This window comes from Thermobia domestica, chromosome 16 (genome assembly GCF_964235325.1).
Source record: "Thermobia domestica chromosome 16, izTheDome1.hap1.1, whole genome shotgun sequence".
Taxonomy (NCBI): Eukaryota; Metazoa; Arthropoda; class Insecta; order Zygentoma; family Lepismatidae; genus Thermobia; species Thermobia domestica.
In genome coordinates, this window is record NC_137469.1 from 124,132,886 (window position 1) to 124,151,527 (window position 18,642).

Sequence of the window (18,642 nt, forward strand, 5' to 3'; positions counted from 1 at the left end):
ATTATTTAACTAGGTTATATGTGAGCGTAATAATACTAATGATGAAGTTTATTACCGGATCTGTTTGCTTGATACTAATAATAAAATTTAAGAAGGTCTATGAACAACAGTAATACAAAATGATTTTATTAAAGGGTTTCGTAAAACATAGTATGTTTCTAGAGCATAAAATGAGGTAACTTATTAAGATACACCTAAAGAAGGAAATAATAAAGCAGGAAAGTCAGAACCATTGAAAACTTGAAGTATATTTCATACATTGCATTACGTCACATTCCAATTTATCAACTTTTGTGTGCGTTGTACAGGATACACATACCTCTAAGGAATCTTAATGCAAGAAATATTCATACTTTGGCATTTTTACCTGCTTTTTAATTATTTTAGTTTCTCGTTGGTTTAACTTTGCGTTTGTTTTGTATTCCAGACATTTCACAAGTTTACTCCTGTTCGTTTTCAATGTATGTCCGTGCTTATTTAATGTCGGAATTACTAGTTGTTACTATCCTCTTCTCATCATTACGCCTCTATACTTTATGGATATCACTACATTTTCCTTCTAATGATTGTAAAACAGGTCAATGTACTTTCCTTGAAGTTTAAAGACAATTTTGCAGTCTATTTGATATAAAACAAACTTCAGTGACATTTCTACTCGTCTGTATCGCAGAAAATGTGAACATTGAATGCGTTTAGTGATTTAGAGGCAGACGATGATACGAACGTTTTAATCTATATATTCTGTTTGGGTGGTCATGAAAGATGTCTCAGCTTGTCTGACAGTTTTTGAATCGCTATCTTAAGATGCCCTAACATCTCCTTAATTTTCCATTCAAGCATAAACTTTTCAATTAAGATTTCACAACCCCAAAGATCTAGTTAAGCAAGTGCACTAAATTCAAGTCCCCACTTGATTCTGACCCCATGGAAATTGCCATCCTTCATAAACTTGTTGTTGCATGAGAGTGGAAACAAAATTTCAATCAATCGAAAATCTTGTACGGTGAATATACAATGTATTCATAAAAAATATTATAATATTTGAAATTGTAATTATGTGTATTATTATTGGTAATATTGATATTACGACGTATACCAATTAAACCATTAATTAAAACATTAAACTGTATTTAAATTAAATTGATCATATTAGAAAGAAAAACTGAAATATTTTTACTATACCTCATAAACATTAAATGCAGGCCCCATGAGTGGCGATGCAGACATCAAGACGTAATTCCCATTCACACCACACACGCTCCCACATATCTGATGAAATGGACTGTACAGCAGCATTGATACGAACTTGCAATTCTTGCAGATTTTGAGGCAATGGAGGTCCATAGAACCAATCCTTTACAAAACTGCATAAAAAGAAGTCACAGACCCTACAAGTCAGGCGACCTCGGTGGCCACTTGTAGAAGACATTATCATCATTTTCAGCACGTCCAATTCAGTTCCTGGAAGCGGCTCATTCAGATGATCCCGAACACGTAAATGCCAGTGAGGAGGTACTTCATCTTGTTGGAAAATAAAGTCATGGTCTTCTTCTTGTTCCAATTGTAGAAATAACCAATTACTGAGCACATAAATACAAGTGTACTCACCAACTAGTGAGCACAAGGTAAACATGAGTTAATTTACGTTTTCTGTGATTGATCCCTTCGGTTACTGACATTGTTGTCCATTGTTGACATACACAATTTTTCTTTCAAATATGACCAATTTCATTCAAATACCACGTAATACCTCTTTAAAGTATGGTAACATTTTTATGAGCAAGATTTATTATATATACCTTATATGTATCTTATACAACGTAAAGTCAAACTTTTGGTCTTTCCAAAGCAGAGTGAGAGAGATATTCAGTAGAAGGTATGATGTATCATGAATCATTTGATGCTTCACCTGATAACCAAGGGTATTTCTTCAGTTGATCCAATTGTCTTCAATAGGTCCGATTTATTTATTCTGTTTAATTTTAGCAATAGTGGATAGACAAATCCTACTTCTTCAAATAAGTTGTTAAGGGGCAGTCCACGAGAATTATCACTACTTTTGCAATGCCTCTACATGGCAACCCCGAACTCAATACAAACGCAAACATCGTGTGCGTGGGTTTTCGCTGGGTTCTCCCGTATCCTCCCAATTTATTCCACCATTTCATTCATTACTCTTCATCACATTCTCCTTTAGCATAACCAGCATAACCGTGGGACGTAAAACTCAAAGATTTCATTTTTCAATACAAAATTTGAACATATTGATGTATTTCGAAAAGTCGCCCGGACGCATTTTTCACGAAATATAAAAGTAGACGTTTGATAACCCTACCTATCTGCATTTTCTGAGTACTAACCTGAGAAGAAAATTATTATACAACAAACATTTTGAATATTTCATCTACGTCGTCTTGCAAGCATAGTTTATTATTATTATTATTATTATTATTATTATTATTATTATTATTATTATTATTATTATTATTATTATTATTATTATTATTATTATTATTATTTCATAGTTACGTTAGTAGTTCGTTTGGCGAGTGATGATTGTAGACAGCAAAACCATGAAATATAGAAAACAGAAAGGATCTGACATTCGTCATCCTGATGAAATACTTGAACATTTATTCTTTGTAAAGAAAATTGCTCACTCATTTTGAAAGAATTTCTATTAGTTCTCAGCAAAGGAATGAAACCAGAAGTCTTAGTAAACACAGGACAAGTAATACAATAGAAATCCTCCATGAAATATTATAGCAAAGAAGCTTCAGAAAACCTATTGAAATAAACTTGAAGCTTAATATCTTCAAAACTACCATCCGTACATCTGATGTATGATCCCTGTTTGAAATATGTAGCCTGGTCTACTTAAAATGCGAATTTCAGAATCATACAACGGTAGCGCAAGTAATTTCCTCAAACCGTATGGAATTCTTGATATTAAGTGAAGTAAAAATGAGTAAATTTAAGGATCGATGATTAAGTAATTACAAAAAACCACATATTTGTGCCGAGTAATTTAAAATTTGTGCTATGGTGCCTATTTTTCCAAGAGCTTGGGTCCAACCACCAAATTTACCACTATGTTCCCCAAATGTACCTTTCACCGCACAAATTTATCATTTTGTCTTCTAAATGTATTTTACTTTCCTAATTTACCATTCTTTCCACAGATGTACCGTCTACCCCATAAATTTATCATTTGTCTTCCAAATGCACCTTTAACCCCAAATTTACGATTTTGTTCCCCAAATGCCTTTCAGCCCATAAATTTATCAGTTTTCTTACAAGTATACCTTTATTCCAAATTTACCATTCTGTTCCCTGAATGTATCTTTCAGTCAATAAATTTATATTTTCTTTTACGAATATACCTTTATTCCCAAATTTACCATTCTGTTCCCCAAATGTACCTTTCAGCCCATAAATTTGTCATTTTTTTCTTACAAATATTCCTTTATTCCAAATTTACATTTCTGTTCCCCAAATGTACCTTTCAGACCATAAATTTATCATTTTGTCTTCCAAATGCACTTTAACCCCTTTAACATTCTGTTCCCCAAATGTACCTTTCAGCCCCAAAATTTATCATTTTGTCTTCCAAATGTATTTTTATTCCCAAAATTTACCATTCTGTTCCCCAGATGCACCTTACATGCCCAAATTTACCATTCTGCGCCCAAATAAATCTTTCTTTCTCCAAATTTGCCATTCTCCAGTTTGTATCATTTCCAGTGAAAAAAAATGTCCCACAACTATTATCATAGGCGTAACCTGGGCCTTAAAATCCGCTTATGGGCTCCCTGATTATTACTTTCTCTAATACTTAAAACATGATATAGAATTTACATAAAACTACGAGAATAATACCAGAAGAATTTGAAGGAAGATGGTGTTTAGTTGCTACTTTTTCAATCATTTTCAGTGTGTATCCCAAGCGTTTTGGGGTGAAAATTGTATCCGTATAAACTAAAACAAAGTAGCATGGTCTTGCGAAAGCCAAACAGAGCGATACCAGAATTTCCTGTTGGAGTGAAGTTTTTGTGGGTAGAAAAATCAATTTTAATACTTGATCAGTTAATGTGTTATTGTTATGACAAAAATCCGTATGCGAATGTTTTATTGCAGTTCTTCCATTCTTTTAGCCACTTTTAATTGATTAAACATTATGTGTCACTATCATTCACTTTCTTCCAGTCGCTATTGTGAGACATTTAAATCAGTGGCTTCAGCGGACCCTCACGAAAAGACCTAAATAATATCTAGTAAGCAACTTTTCGGCAAAGGAATGCTTCCCTTAGTTTAATATTTAAAGATACAATCTACTATTTAACAGCGCAGTAAGTCTGTTTCTGAATTTCAAGATGGTGATAACAATTTTTTTTTTCCTGACATTAGGAATAACTGCCTCTGGCCTTTCACCTACCAAATTTATCACCTATGTCAAAATATAGTCAATAATGCAAAAAATGGTTTGTAGATCGTGCTTATTTATTAAAATAGCTCCATACATAGAAGTAAAGGATAAAGTTTTTAATCTCTAAGTATGACTTATGATTTTTCATAAAGTGATTTTTTCCTATTTCTTCAGTACTACGAGCTTACTTTTTAAATTAATACATGGTATATATTTCAAATTAGACTTTCTCGGTCCTGCAAACAGGCTCATAATCAAGAAGATTTTAGAGAGAGAACACATTAATTGGTTTCCAGAGCACTGAACTATTAACGGCTTAAAAAACCAATACATTCTAATACATTCTTGTATAACAATGTTTTGAAACGCAACCCAAGGAAATGTGCTGCTTAAGCTCCGTTATACATGTTCCAAACTTATTAATAAAAAATAAGATGGTATGTATTGGTTAATCATTTTATACCGAACGTTTTAAATGAAACGAACAGTGCTTTTAAATCAGAAACGTTTGGAGATAAAAGGATAAAACAAATTATATAGGAAAGTATCATAGGGTCCATTGTATTGAGTGCTCTATTTGACTCACAGGGTTTCTATTATGAGATCCCGCAGGGTCGCTCGAAAGTCTTAAAGAGCAACTTGTGTACATAATTTCTTACATCATTGAAAAGATCAAGAAAGAACAAACAACTTTTTCTAGGAGAAAAAAGTGCTATGAAGCATCGCTTACGAAATGGCCACCGCTAACTTGTGAGCTCTTATACAGTCCCATACAAACATTCAATACCTTTAAACCAAAAACGGTTGGAGATAAAAGAATGAAACAAGAAAGGTTGTTAAATTTCATAGGACGCATCAAGTAAAATGATCTGCTTGATCCATAAATTCCTTTATCATGGGCTCATAGTAAGCCACTTGAAAATTTTAATAATAAGGTACACTATTTAATACATTATTGAAAAGAAAATGGAAAAACAACTTTTGTAAGAAAACGTTTTTCGTGTGATTCACCCTTCACTAAATTATCTCTATTAATTGTGAATTTTCCCATAATCAGATAAACTCCATAATAATAATAATTTAAATAGTGTTAACGGTATTCCACGTGAAAAAACTTTCTGCTACAAAAATTGTTTGTTTAACCATTATCCTTTTAATATTATATAAAATTACATATCTCGCTATTCAAAATTTTCGGAACCAATGATAGGGACCCTGAAGGTAAAGCAGAACGATCTATTCGATACTCCGATTACAGTTTCCTTCTTAGTTTTCGTTTTAGCTTTTTATATAATTTATAAATGGAAATATCAATTTCACCAATAATGTTGAAAATGTCAGTAAACTTTTATTATGTGAGCAAGATTAACTCAGATTTACAACAAAAGATTTATGCACTGAGTGAAAAGCGTTCGGGAAAGTATGTGCATAATACAAATGAACTTTCTCTTGTCTTTAGAATCAATACAACTAATCTGAGAGATAGATTTATCAAATTAATCAAGTGGATAGATGAAAATAGATAATAATAATAATAATATTTACCGCAGCGGGGAGTAAATTTTTCCTGTCTACCCTCGTGTCAATGCTCGTGAAGAGTAGGAATTTACTGACGTAATTTCCACTATGAGACTTTCAGCAATACAATGAATCTTCAATAGTTGGTTATTAAATGGCATTCTTTAATTGATTGCAACATTTAAATATTACTTTTCTTGAACCTTATAGACTATTTTTCTTGGAGACACTAGCACATGTTCGAAATATCATTACTATTTAGCTTGGGGGTTCGAGATTACATGGCGCCGACAGAGGATGATCCACCTCGAGCCCGGTTTAATACAATTATTATTTTTTTTACAAATGTTATTTTGTAGTTCTTTTTAGTGTGAAACAAATTTTAAATGAGTGTAGACATTTCTGATAACGACAATCTTATTATTTACAATGTTTAAGCTGTGTAACAATTAGTTTAACACGGGCGAAATCGGACAATATGTCTGCGCCATTTTGGTTTAATAACTTAGGTCAGCGTTTTCCAACCGGTGTGCCGCGAATGGACCGCTGGTGTGCCGCGAGGAAATCGAAATAACATTATTAATTCTATAGCAACCAAATTGCAAGACATACAAAAAAATGTATATTTTTGTATTTCACATTACTATGAATTTCTATCATGGAAAAAATTACTGTAATTGTAATATATTATTCTACATCTTTTACTGTGCAGCGGACAGTATTTCGTCTCGCACACAGTTCCACGATTAGCTGCTATGTTACGCTTCAATTGAGGGTCATACTAACACCGAGAAATGGAAGCACTTGTATGGTACGCGTCAAATGAACGTTCGTAGAACACTCATTCGCACGTGAATGACAGAAGAACACTTCCTTCAACAGGTGTGTTTTTAGTTCGACGCATCGCAAGGTGTGTGATTGCAATAATATGCACCGGTTTTGGTTAAAACAGCAAAGTTAAAAGTACAAGACATTTGTTCGTTCGTTATTTAATGATCTTCGTTCTTAGTGAAAGGTTGAATACAGTTTTCGAAAAAGAAAACGTATTTTTAAATACCTGAGTCCTATATTTCATTGTAATTGTTTTCTATTTTAAAATTAGAATAAAAATAAGCATAATGAATTAGCATAGGGGAAAACCAGTGATCGAGCTTTCATCTCTGTGAGAAGATAATCAGTAATCACACACACAAACACACACACACACACATATATATATATATATATATATATATATATATATATATATATATATCATGGTATTTCATATTTGAAAATAATAATAATAATAATATATATGAGTGTGCCGCGAGAATTCAAGTTACACCCGTAGTGTGCCGCAAGTTGAAAAAGGTTGGGAAACGCTGACTTAGGTTATTACCAAGACAATATATAGTGTATATCAATTCGTTTAATTCAATTTTCTACTTCTTATCAATTTAAAATGTAATAGTCGGCATGGCTAATGATTGCGGCATTTAATCAATATATAACCACAAATGTAGTTTTAGAAATCAGAAAATAATAGGCCTATTCATTGCATTATTTTCTTCATTGCATGAGAACTGTCAACTCTTCGAGATATTATCATTGTCACAGAAATCCATATGGTTATATATATATATATATATATATATATATATATTACTATATGTGGTGTAATATCATTATTATAAGCTTTTGCAGATGGTTCATGTGATATATGTTGGTTTCATGTTGGTTGGGTTCATGTCAGGTTTCTTTCGTAAAACAATTCTCTCTTTCCTCCCTTTTGTGAGAGTTCTAAGCCAGACTGATCGTCTTTTGTTAAGTCCCACAACTGCGACGGAAAGACTTGCCAAACGTCTTGAGAAAGATTTCCCAGCAATTTACACAGGTAATAAAAACTGTACAAAGTAAAATAATAATAATAATAATAATAATAATAATAATAATAATAATAATAATAATAATAATAATAATAATAATAATAATAATAATAATAATAATAATAAATATGATAAATTAGTAGATTAAGTTTAGATAGTAAGTTTAGAAAAAAATAAAAATACAATCTGAAACATAAAGGAAATTCAAATTCAGATAAGAAGTTCTTTCAATGATAGAACGAAAGTTTAAGTGTTCTGGTGAACAAGAGCAAAAATTTGGAAAAATGGAGGAAATATACAATCTAAAGTAATAATGTGGATAAATTATATATCTAAGAAACGTATGAAAATTTGTAATTGTATTGGATAAATTGTGTGAATACATAGTTGTAAACTCAAGTAAGTAAGATTCGTATTTAACCGCTTTCTTCCACACACGAATCAAAGCAGTGACTAACTCTGTTCTTCCTATTAATTTGCTAATTAAGGCTACGCTACAAATAGGTATGGTGTGGTTGAAACATTTGTTTGTAAGAATGACGCTGTAGTGACTAAAAAAAGATGAAATTTTATTTGAATGGTAACGCATATCTGTATGGCTGAGTATGATTTGATGCGAAAACAGAACGAACGTTATACGAAAGAAGTTGTCGATTAGTGCAGTTGCTGGAACTTACAAACGTGTGAATTTGCTAATCTGCGTCGCCACAGAAACTTTTATGCAATGCGTGCTGGTTATTCAGAAAGCATTTCGGGGATATACGTACACACGGTTTCGTCCCTCAAGTTCACAATATGACATGAGTGCTAATAGTTAATCAAAATGTAACTGTGGCCATCCGCATTAACTCAGTGCACCAATTCTCTATCCATGAAGTTTGCCTTCCAAACAGCATTGGGTAGGTCAAGTGTACGCCCGAACCGTTGTCCGGTCGGACATTGAAATTTTGAAGTTAGCCCACAAGACCCCTTCAGGGAGGCCACTGGGATCAGAGGGATTACATCATTCGATATGCCTTATGATATTTACGTATTTAAATTTTGTTCCATTCATTTACCTTCCATGGTTTTCATACTACGGGTACTGGAGTTTCCGAACTATATCATGGCGGCCATTTTGAAACTGGTGCACATTATGAAACATCTTTTGGTACAGCGCTACTTAGTTTTCCAAGACCTTTCGAATGAGGTATTACTCGACCCATGTTTCCATTTGACATTTCAAAGTTACCCCCCGTTACCCCCATTTACGGGGGGTGGAGAGGGGTACTTTTGGCGGAATTTGTTTTCCCCCTTAGCAGTATATAAAATGTACTTCAAAAATTTCTTCTATGTTTTATCATTTTTCAGATATTTCCGTGGATTGATTAAAATGGCCCACCCTATATCTATCTATCTATCTATCTATCTATCTATCTATATATATATATATAGGGTGTTTCAAAACAATACAGACAGTGTTTGGGAGATGATTCCTGACACCAAGATAAGACAAAAAGTATAGACCAACCTGGGTGCACAAATGCTTCCTTTCTGAGTTATACGTAGGCTGTCGAAAACACGAAAAAGGGAACTTTAAAGGTCCATAGCTCCAAAACTATGGGACCTACCGTAGTCGGGTCAGGACTTCACTTAGGAACTAATATGTACGCTATCCAAAATTACATGTTTCACAATCCTAAGGTAGTCACACAACAATTTTTATAGAGAGTGTTTGGCTACGGGCATATAATTTGAAGTACTCACCAACTACCTTTATAAACATTATCGTGGAAGAACCGCAGGAATCTGAAACTTGGATATTTGGATAGGGCACATACTAATTCCTAAGTGAAGTCTTGACCCGACTACGGTAAATTCCATAGTTCTGGAACCTTGGATCTTTAAATTCACTTTTCCATGTTTTCGGCAGCCTCTAACTCCGAAAGGAAGCATTTGTGCACCGAGGTTGGTCTATATTTTTTTGTCTTATTTTGGTGTCAGGAATCACCTCTCAAACGTTGTCGGTGTTGTTTTCAAACACCCTATATATATATATATATATATATATATATATATATATATATATATATATATATATATATATATATATATATATATATATATATATTTCGCGGGTGTGCGTTCGCAACACGAACTTAGCTTGTATAAGGGTACCCATATATATATATATATATATATATATATATATATATATATATATATATATATATATATATATATATATATATATATATATATATATGGATACCCTTATATAAGGTAATTTCGTGTTGCGATACGCACACCCGCGAAATGTATTCTATGTGGCAGCGAACATGCATTAGTGGAATGGTAGCTCCCTACGAGAACGTTAACCCATGCCGACTTGACGACACAGTCATGAAATCACGTTTGAGTTGAGTTGATTTTGAGTTTAACGTCCCTTTCACCAGCGAGGCTACATGAGACAGAACCTACTAATTAACGTGGAATCCGAACCACGTGAGCTCCCGCTGGAAATTGAACCCGGGTCTTGCACGCCAGTGGTGTGTACGCTAAGCGCTTAGCCACGAATGAGCTCAAAAAATGACGTTTCCATATTATAATATAATTTAGAAAGTCAAATCGTGATAAGGGAGAAACCAGAAGAGACATAGAAACGAAACTTTGCACGAGGAAACTAGAGAAAAGAGGACACTTGCCCGTGTGTTGATGAACATCACCAGATGAAAAGTGTTGCCAACCCAAGAGAAAGTTATGTTTTTGTAAATCGAATTTCTAAATTGGATATCATCTTTGGAAGCAAGAATGAAAATAAAAACAAGAGAGATTGTTTTGTTAGATTAGAGTTTCAAACTTTTCGAGAAATAACGTGAAACATGTGTTAAATGCAAACGCCGTTGGCGCACACAGGGAGTAAGGTGCTAACGTTTTGTATACTTTAAATTAAAAATTGACAAAAACTGTTTACACTGACTCCAAGTGTATAAGGGTACGTTGAACATTGTTGCTATCAACAGAAGAGAAAAGTTGAGTTTGGAAAAGGTACAATAACTCGGAGAAGGTCTCTAGTGCAGAATTGTTTAAAACCCATAATGCAAGGCGGTAGAGCATGAGGAGCAGTACTTTGGTTATGTGAAATAGATAAGTCACGTACTGACTGAGATATTCGATATCATGTTAAAGCTGAGACGTGTGGTTTGTAAAAGATGACAACGCTGCGTAGCCAACGGCATTTGCATTTAATATGCGTTTCACGTTATTTATCGAAATATTTGAAACACTGATCTGCGTGTACCACTTCCTTTGTCTTTATTTTCATAGTTACTTCCAATGATGATATTCAATTTAGGTCATTCAGTGGTAGAGCGTTCACCTCCGGTGCTTGGGGTCCCTGGTTCGATCCCAGCTCGCGCCATGTGAACTTTATGGTGGACAAACACGGTGCTCGTGGTTTTTCTAGGAGTTCTCCCGTTTCTTCCCACTTTCTTCATTCCACCATTTCATTCATTTCTCATTATCACCGTCTCCTTTAGCCTAACCGGCATAACCGTGGGACGTAAAACTTAAAGATTTCATTTCATTTAATTTTCAATTTAGGTCATTCGATTTACAAAAACAAAACTTTTACTTGGGTTGGCAGCACTGTCCATCCGGTGATATTCGTCAATACACGGGTAGGTCTTTTCTCTACTTGCTTCGTGCAAAGTTTCGTTTCTCTGTTTCTTTTGCTTTTTTTTTCGTTATCACGGTTGGACATCCTAAATTATATTATAATGTGGAAATGTCATTTCATGACTTTGTCGTCAAGTAGGCGCCAATTACCGTTCTTGTAGGGATCTGCCATTGCACTAAGGCGTGTTTACGGCCACATAGAATACATTTCGCGAGTGTGCGTATGGTAACAAGAAATACCTTACCTAAGGGACACCCTAATATATATAGCTCCATGTACTGAAAGGAGCTTCCGATGTGCTATTTGGTTGATTGGATTAGGTTAGCGTCCCTTTCAGAACAAATGCCATATGAGAAGTGGACCTACAGTTTGAGATGAAATATGAACAACTGAAATATTTCAAGTTCTAAAGTTCTTCCTCCGGGAATCGTTTTCTGAACTCCGTACATTAAGAACGCGCGCCTAGCCACTAGACGAGATGGCAGGGCCGGTCTGAAAATTTGTAAATGATTGTTTCATTAATAAAAAAAATATTTATTTGAACCAAAAAATTTCTATCATATAAGCCTTTTTGTTTTGAGAAATCCAACTGCCCATGACAACGAATAAACAGGGTTTAGTTCAAGATGTAAAATGTTATCAAAATTGATACAAAAATTCCCAAATTTTGTTTTTACTTTTCTAAGCTTTCTTCTAATTCTATTTATGCAAAAATGTGTGTGAGCAGATAAAGTTTCATAATTTATTTAAGACTTTGAAAATTGATTAGAGCACAGTTATAGGACAGGTGGTGAATGTTTTCCTGAGTGTGCTAAAGACAAAAAAACAAAAATCTATGTCAATCATAGTATCGTAGTTTTAATAGAAAAGTGATACAACTTTAAATCGTCGACTTTTCAGAAGAATGAGTTGAATAGTGGCACTGTTGAAGGTTAATATGGGTGAACAAATGATATAATTGCTCCCTGCTGGATGGAGGAAAGATGTATATCTTCACCTGCAATTTTTACAAAACCCTTTAAAATCTTTTAAAATTTATATTTCAATGTACGTCATTTTCCAATTGTGCCACTTTTCTCTTAAACATTACATACTAATATATACGTAACATTTTTAAATTAGGTATTTAATAGCATCTGAGGTTCATACACTGCTTTTCCAATGATAACCGACGGAATTTAGTTAGTCCTGTAAATATATTAGTAATTTTTTCTTTGTAGCGTTAAAACTTTATTGTATGCAAAAGACTTATTGTACTGGTAACATTTAACGATAGTACAAATATTGTTATTATATTTAGTACACTAAATTTGCTGTATAGAGTATATTAAAAGTCAAGCAAAAACGTTCTCAGGTAACTTGTTGCATTATGTATACACAACTATGCATTATTTAGGAAGTTATAAATATTATCTAATTAACATATTCTTAATAAATTGTGTAAATGTCTATCAGACCTCTTACATACAAACGAAGTAAACTTAAACATTAGCGTAAAAAATTAGGTGTTTCATTTCAATAAGACAATAAATTAATTTTATTTTATAGGGATGGATATACTGACGATTATAATCCTTGTTATAGTCCACCCATTGGTGAAGTCGGAAGAAAACAATATTAATGATATCTTCAATCTTCAAGACAAATATGCAATCTGCCGTGAAGCATTTGTCGACCAAGTAGTTGATATTTCTTCTACATACTATCATAACCGTGGTTTGGTTGTAATTGCCAGAAATAATCAATACATTACATCTACAGAAGAAAATATCATTCTACACATTCAAAATAAGATTATGACACCCATGATATTAGTAGATATTCAAGGCATATCTCTGTCTAACCTTGAGAGAAGTGTATTGATGTGTGATGATACTGTTGGGAAGGTAAATGCTTTTATAATCTTCATCAAAGATGCCATTGCTTTAGAGAATTGCATCAATAAAATGAAGACTCTTCATTGCTTTAACTCAAAGGCACAATTCTTGGCTATTTTTCAAGATGGTTTTCCCGATAAACAAACCATTGAACGAATATTTCACATAGCTTGGATTAAAAACAAAATTCTAAACTTGCACATAATTGCACACAATAACACACTTTCTTCTAAATACGCTGTAAAGAAATGCACTATAATAATAATAGATCAAAATCCATTTTATCACAGTTCTTCTGAAACGAATTTGAGTAAATATAGAATTATCGATTCCAAATTGGCAGAAAAACAAAAGTTATTTGAAGATAAAACCAGAAACATGTATGGCCATCCAATAAGAATTACGTGGGGTGAATCAATTCCTTATATAACAAGGTCCCATGAAAATTCAAAACTGTTCGAAGGTAATTTTGGAGAAATGTTGGAAACTCTAGGAAAACATATGAATTTTACGATTGTTCCTGAGATACACAGAACTCAAGATATTTTTGGAGTGTACAACCCTCAAAACAACACATGGAGTGGTGGCATAGGAGATGTACTAAGTAGTCGTGTAGATGTTGCTCCAAATTTTTTCACCATTACACTGAGACGAACCAAATTTGTTGATTTCACAATACCAATTATGATAGAACAATTGGCATTTGGTGTTCCACGGGCTGAATTTTTACCATTATGGAAGAATTTAAAACAGCCATTTCCAAATGCGTTGTGGGTTTTACTAGCTATTGCATTTATATTTGCTTCGGCATTTTGTATAACGCATAATCATTTATCAAAACGAAATAATGTTCCTAATGCTGAGTTTTTCAATATCATAATGATATTTTCAATAATTCTTTCCATATCTTTACCAAAACTTCCTAATTCACAGAGGTTGAGACTCTTCGTAATATTATGGTCATATTTTATATTAATCTTGGATACATTATATCGAGGATCATTAATAAGCTATATGACACAACCACAACGTTCGGATGAACTGAACACGATTGAAGATATTGCTAAATCACAACTAAAAATATATATGTTTCCTGCATCTCGGACCATGATTAAACAGTCAGAGAACGTATTCTTAAAATCCCTTTCAACAGAAACTATGATGACGAATAATTTCAGTAATATAGGATTTGTAGGTATGCAATCGCGAAAATTAGGGATTTTAGGTGAGAAAAGCTTAATAGAGTATATGAGGAAAAGTTTATTTGTGGATAAAAATGGACATCCGATTTGTCACATGGCAAAAGAAACATTGAACCTAATTTTGAACTCTTTTGTGGTTCCGAAAAGCTCTCCCTATCTTCCAACATGGAACACTATTATTAGACGCTCAAAAGAAGCTGGTCTCTTAGACAAATGGTTCAACGATTTCGTTTGGAAATCATCTCCTAAATTTCTGTTAACAGAGAAAATACTCACTGTTCTGACAATCAAGCATCTCCAGTCAGCGTTTTATATTGTGATTAGTGGACTTACGCTAAGTATTATTATATTCTTCTTAGAGCTTATGATATTTTCCAAAAACAATGAGGTGTTGCTACGTTAATTATGGAAGTTTCAATTTTCTTCTTTATATTTAATTTCTTGGTAAATATATTAGTTCTACTATTTTTGGAAAATTTTACTCTTCAATAGGAATTCCAACAGGGTCTCCTCAAGCCCCTTAAGGTAGGTCTTATTCAAGAAAATCCAACAAAATGCTATAAGCCAGTTGTTCTATTTAATAGTAGTTACTTAGTCAATTTGACATAGTGGTAGAGAAACTAGTTCATAAATAACTAATAAAATAGTTTACTGGGTTCGGAGACTCCCTTTGGTATTACGTGGAATTATTTCATAAGAATATTATAAAAAAATGTGATTTACGTGTCAGACTAATGTCTAGTCTTAATATCAAAGGTAATTTCATCTTCCATATCTCAGAACTAAATAAAGTATGTACTTTGTCATACTGACCTACTAAGCAACACTTTTGTACTAATATTACCGACTAACTAGTAAGTCTGTTTTTATGAGTCGTAATAGTTAATAAAGAATGTTATAGCTTTCTGTAAAGGAAGCGAAATAAATCTTGTGTTTTGTGTACAAGAACACGTGCACACTTATGAACTAAGTAAATTGTGAAATACTCTTTTTACCTTTAGTTATATAAAACTATTACTGAGTGGGTTCAAGAAGTTTCCTCCCTTTGGGATGACTTGTAACTTAAAATAACTTGGAATTCCTAGGATTGTACTTTATAACAAAATAAAGACATGATCAAATTTTGAAGAGAAGAGACTGAAGTCAGAATAACTATTGTTTGAGAATATAGACAAATTTCGTTTGTTCACTACTTATGGCAGTCATTTCATATTGGTGATGTTTGACGTAGGAGGGCGCTTTTATTATTCGAGAAAATGACAGTGAATAATGGGATGGGATAGGAAAATGAAATAAAACAAGTGTTGGCAGTTTAATAGTACTTATGCATACAGGAGTACCGTATTTGAAAAATTATTAATTACACTATTGACTTTCTTGTTTGCCTGCCACCACTGGCTTTTATCAACATTAGTTTCCTCCCAATTCTTTCTACTTTCCGTGCGGTTTACAGAGAAGCGAAACACCAAACTCTGACTTCACAGAACATTCAGTTGGAAATCATTAGACGCGTATGCACGTTACCTTTTAGATTTATGGAATGTTCGATATTATATATGATGAAAAATAAGATCATGTCCGTCACCTTTACACATAACCACTATGTTTAATATATAGACAATATATACAAAATGTTTTACAAGATATCGTCATTTTAAGTGCATAATGTTGAAAACTGTAAATATATATCGAAAGATGCCTTGAGAATAGTAACCTTTAAAGAATAACATATTAATTTAAAGAATTAAAATTACTATGTTGTATATTAGAGCACACAATAAATATCACATTCCTATGAGTCAATTGAATAGTACAATCTAACGTTTATAAGATTTTAATTAAACCTGTAAAATATTTGCTGCTGAACACTTCTCATCTTATTATAGACTATTATTATATGTAAAGAATGTTGATGAATAAAATATAGTATGAAATGTGTTATTGCTACAATTCATTCTACTCAGATAATGCCATATGGTTTATAAATAAACAGAAGTTCTTCTAAGTTTCTTTTTTCTGTTACCAAAGTGGATCAATAACGTTTCCAATACATTTCGCTTGCAGTATTCTTGGACTATTTCAGTATTCTACTATGGACGCAACTATCTTGATCTCTAGAAATCTATTTAACTATAATAAAATCAGAATTTTTTTGTCGTCATATCTTATCACCATTAATATTTTTATATAACATAAAAATTAAGTGTTATTGCTTATGGTAATTTATTATTAATATTTTGTAACGTGTGTGTAAATGAAATTGCAGATACTGATATTACTAGTTTGTACACTAAAATCTCTTTTACATAAATATGCATGTATACATTTAAATGTTTTCACAATCCAAGATTCTGGAGCGTAAAAATCCGTAACACGCAAATTTGCACGTAAAAAGTATGTCAAACAGTTGTTATATAACTTTCCAACTAAACGTTTAATTTCATATTTACTCAAACTCCAAAATAATAATAAAAATTAGTAATTGGTAAACTTCTAACAATTCTATCGCTACAAAATAATCAAGAAATTTCTCAAAGAAAAAAAGCTGGCTAAATATTAAATTGAAAAACTTAAACACACACAAAAACTATATTTTCGTCCTTAATAATTTACACAAATACTTTATATTCCTACAGTTAACACGTCATTCTATCTTCAATCAGCGTCTGAAATAACTCAATACACATACAGAACATATAGAATTTAGTTCATATTAAAATATAATAAAATTTGTATTACTAAATTTAATTATTTCAATACATATTCTGAAAATAAATTTATCAACATGAGGACATTAAAAATTTAAACCTCTGTTAGTAGTATAACTTCTGACGAGAAACAAAGCTTAATTCCATAAAGTACAAAACAATATCTCAAGGTGGAAGTAATTGGTGATTGTCATTAGTCCAAAGATATAAACTAGTCAACTTTATAAAAATAAGATATATATATTTTTTAAAATTATTGTTATTATTAAGTATTCTACTTGTTAGTAGGTTCTGAGACTAATAAGGTTGTTTTCTTAGGTTCGGGCCAGAAAATGTTTCTTACATGTTTTGCAATTTTCAGCTTTCTCTTGTAACTCATATTTTCATTTATTTTTCAAATCATCGATCGGTTGTGTTCTTCTTCTTCCTACTCCTCGCTTTCCTTCCATCTTTCCCCCTAATGGTGGTATGAACAAAACTTCTTGTTCCTGCAAAATGTGTTCAATCCAATTGGCCTTTCTACGAAAAACGGTGGTTATAAGCGTCCTGTTTTCTCCTATCCATTTTTAAACATCTTCGTTTGTTATTCTGTCCGTCCATTTTATCTTCTCCAACTTCCTCCAACACTACATTTCAAAGCTCTCTAAATATTTCTTCTCTAACTTTCGTAATATCGAAGTCTCAGAATCACACAAACAAATACTGGTATTGCTTATTAGTTTACTATTGTAAACGTACTTCTCAACTAATGAGAACAGAGGTGATCTATACATTATCAATTGAAAACACTTATTCTTTTGAATGTTACTTTAATGTAAGTACTTCTTACATTATAAGCTTGATTATCCTGCAAGGTAAACTTTCAACAATACTTATAAATCTTGATTATTTATTTCCAATGTTCGTATGACATAGATTTTCAATACATCTTTCATATCTTCCATGAATCATAGTTAAAAGACTATCAACCTGGCAACTACTGCGTAACTCGACACGTGTCTTTACTCATCACGATCGCAGCTAACAAAGACAGCCTATTCTAACAACTCCTTACTTTTCACTAACTGAGCATAGCAATATGACTTCTGTCTTGAGATTTAGATTGTCGTCACTCAGATATTTCTATCTCAGTGGGGATAAATGTGACCATCGTAAGTCAACTAATATTTTCAACACAAATGGTTTATTAGTGCATCGTCAGACCCCCATTTACGCTCAGGCTACATTGTAGCAAATTTCCAGGAACATTACATTAAAACCACCGATATTGAAGTATAATATGTATAGAATACGAAGCTGCTAACGAGAGAAAAATTTAGGGATTATCTATACTTAAAAGAACAGTTTTCAGTTTACGTCCCGCGGTTATTTAAAAGAACGTTAGT

The 18,642-nt window shown here is 32.6% G+C and overlaps 2 protein-coding genes across 3 annotated transcripts in view; both read left to right on the plus strand.

Annotated features, from left to right (window-relative positions):
* Positions 1-16,453, plus strand: part of LOC145673389 (glutamate receptor 1-like) — a 34,584-nt gene extending 18,131 nt beyond the window's left edge. For both annotated transcript variants that reach the window (XM_081743048.1, XM_081743047.1), the window contains exon 2: positions 13,019-16,453. In XM_081743048.1, coding sequence (XP_081599174.1) covers positions 13,021-14,952 — 1,932 coding nt within the window. In that variant the 5' untranslated portion in view covers positions 13,019-13,020 and the 3' untranslated portion in view covers positions 14,953-16,453. The remainder of the gene's footprint in view (positions 1-13,018) is intronic.
* The window catches only part of LOC145673391 (pickpocket protein 28-like), a 202,321-nt gene that overhangs the window by 18,166 nt on the left and 165,513 nt on the right, over positions 1-18,642 (plus strand). The window lies entirely within an intron of this gene.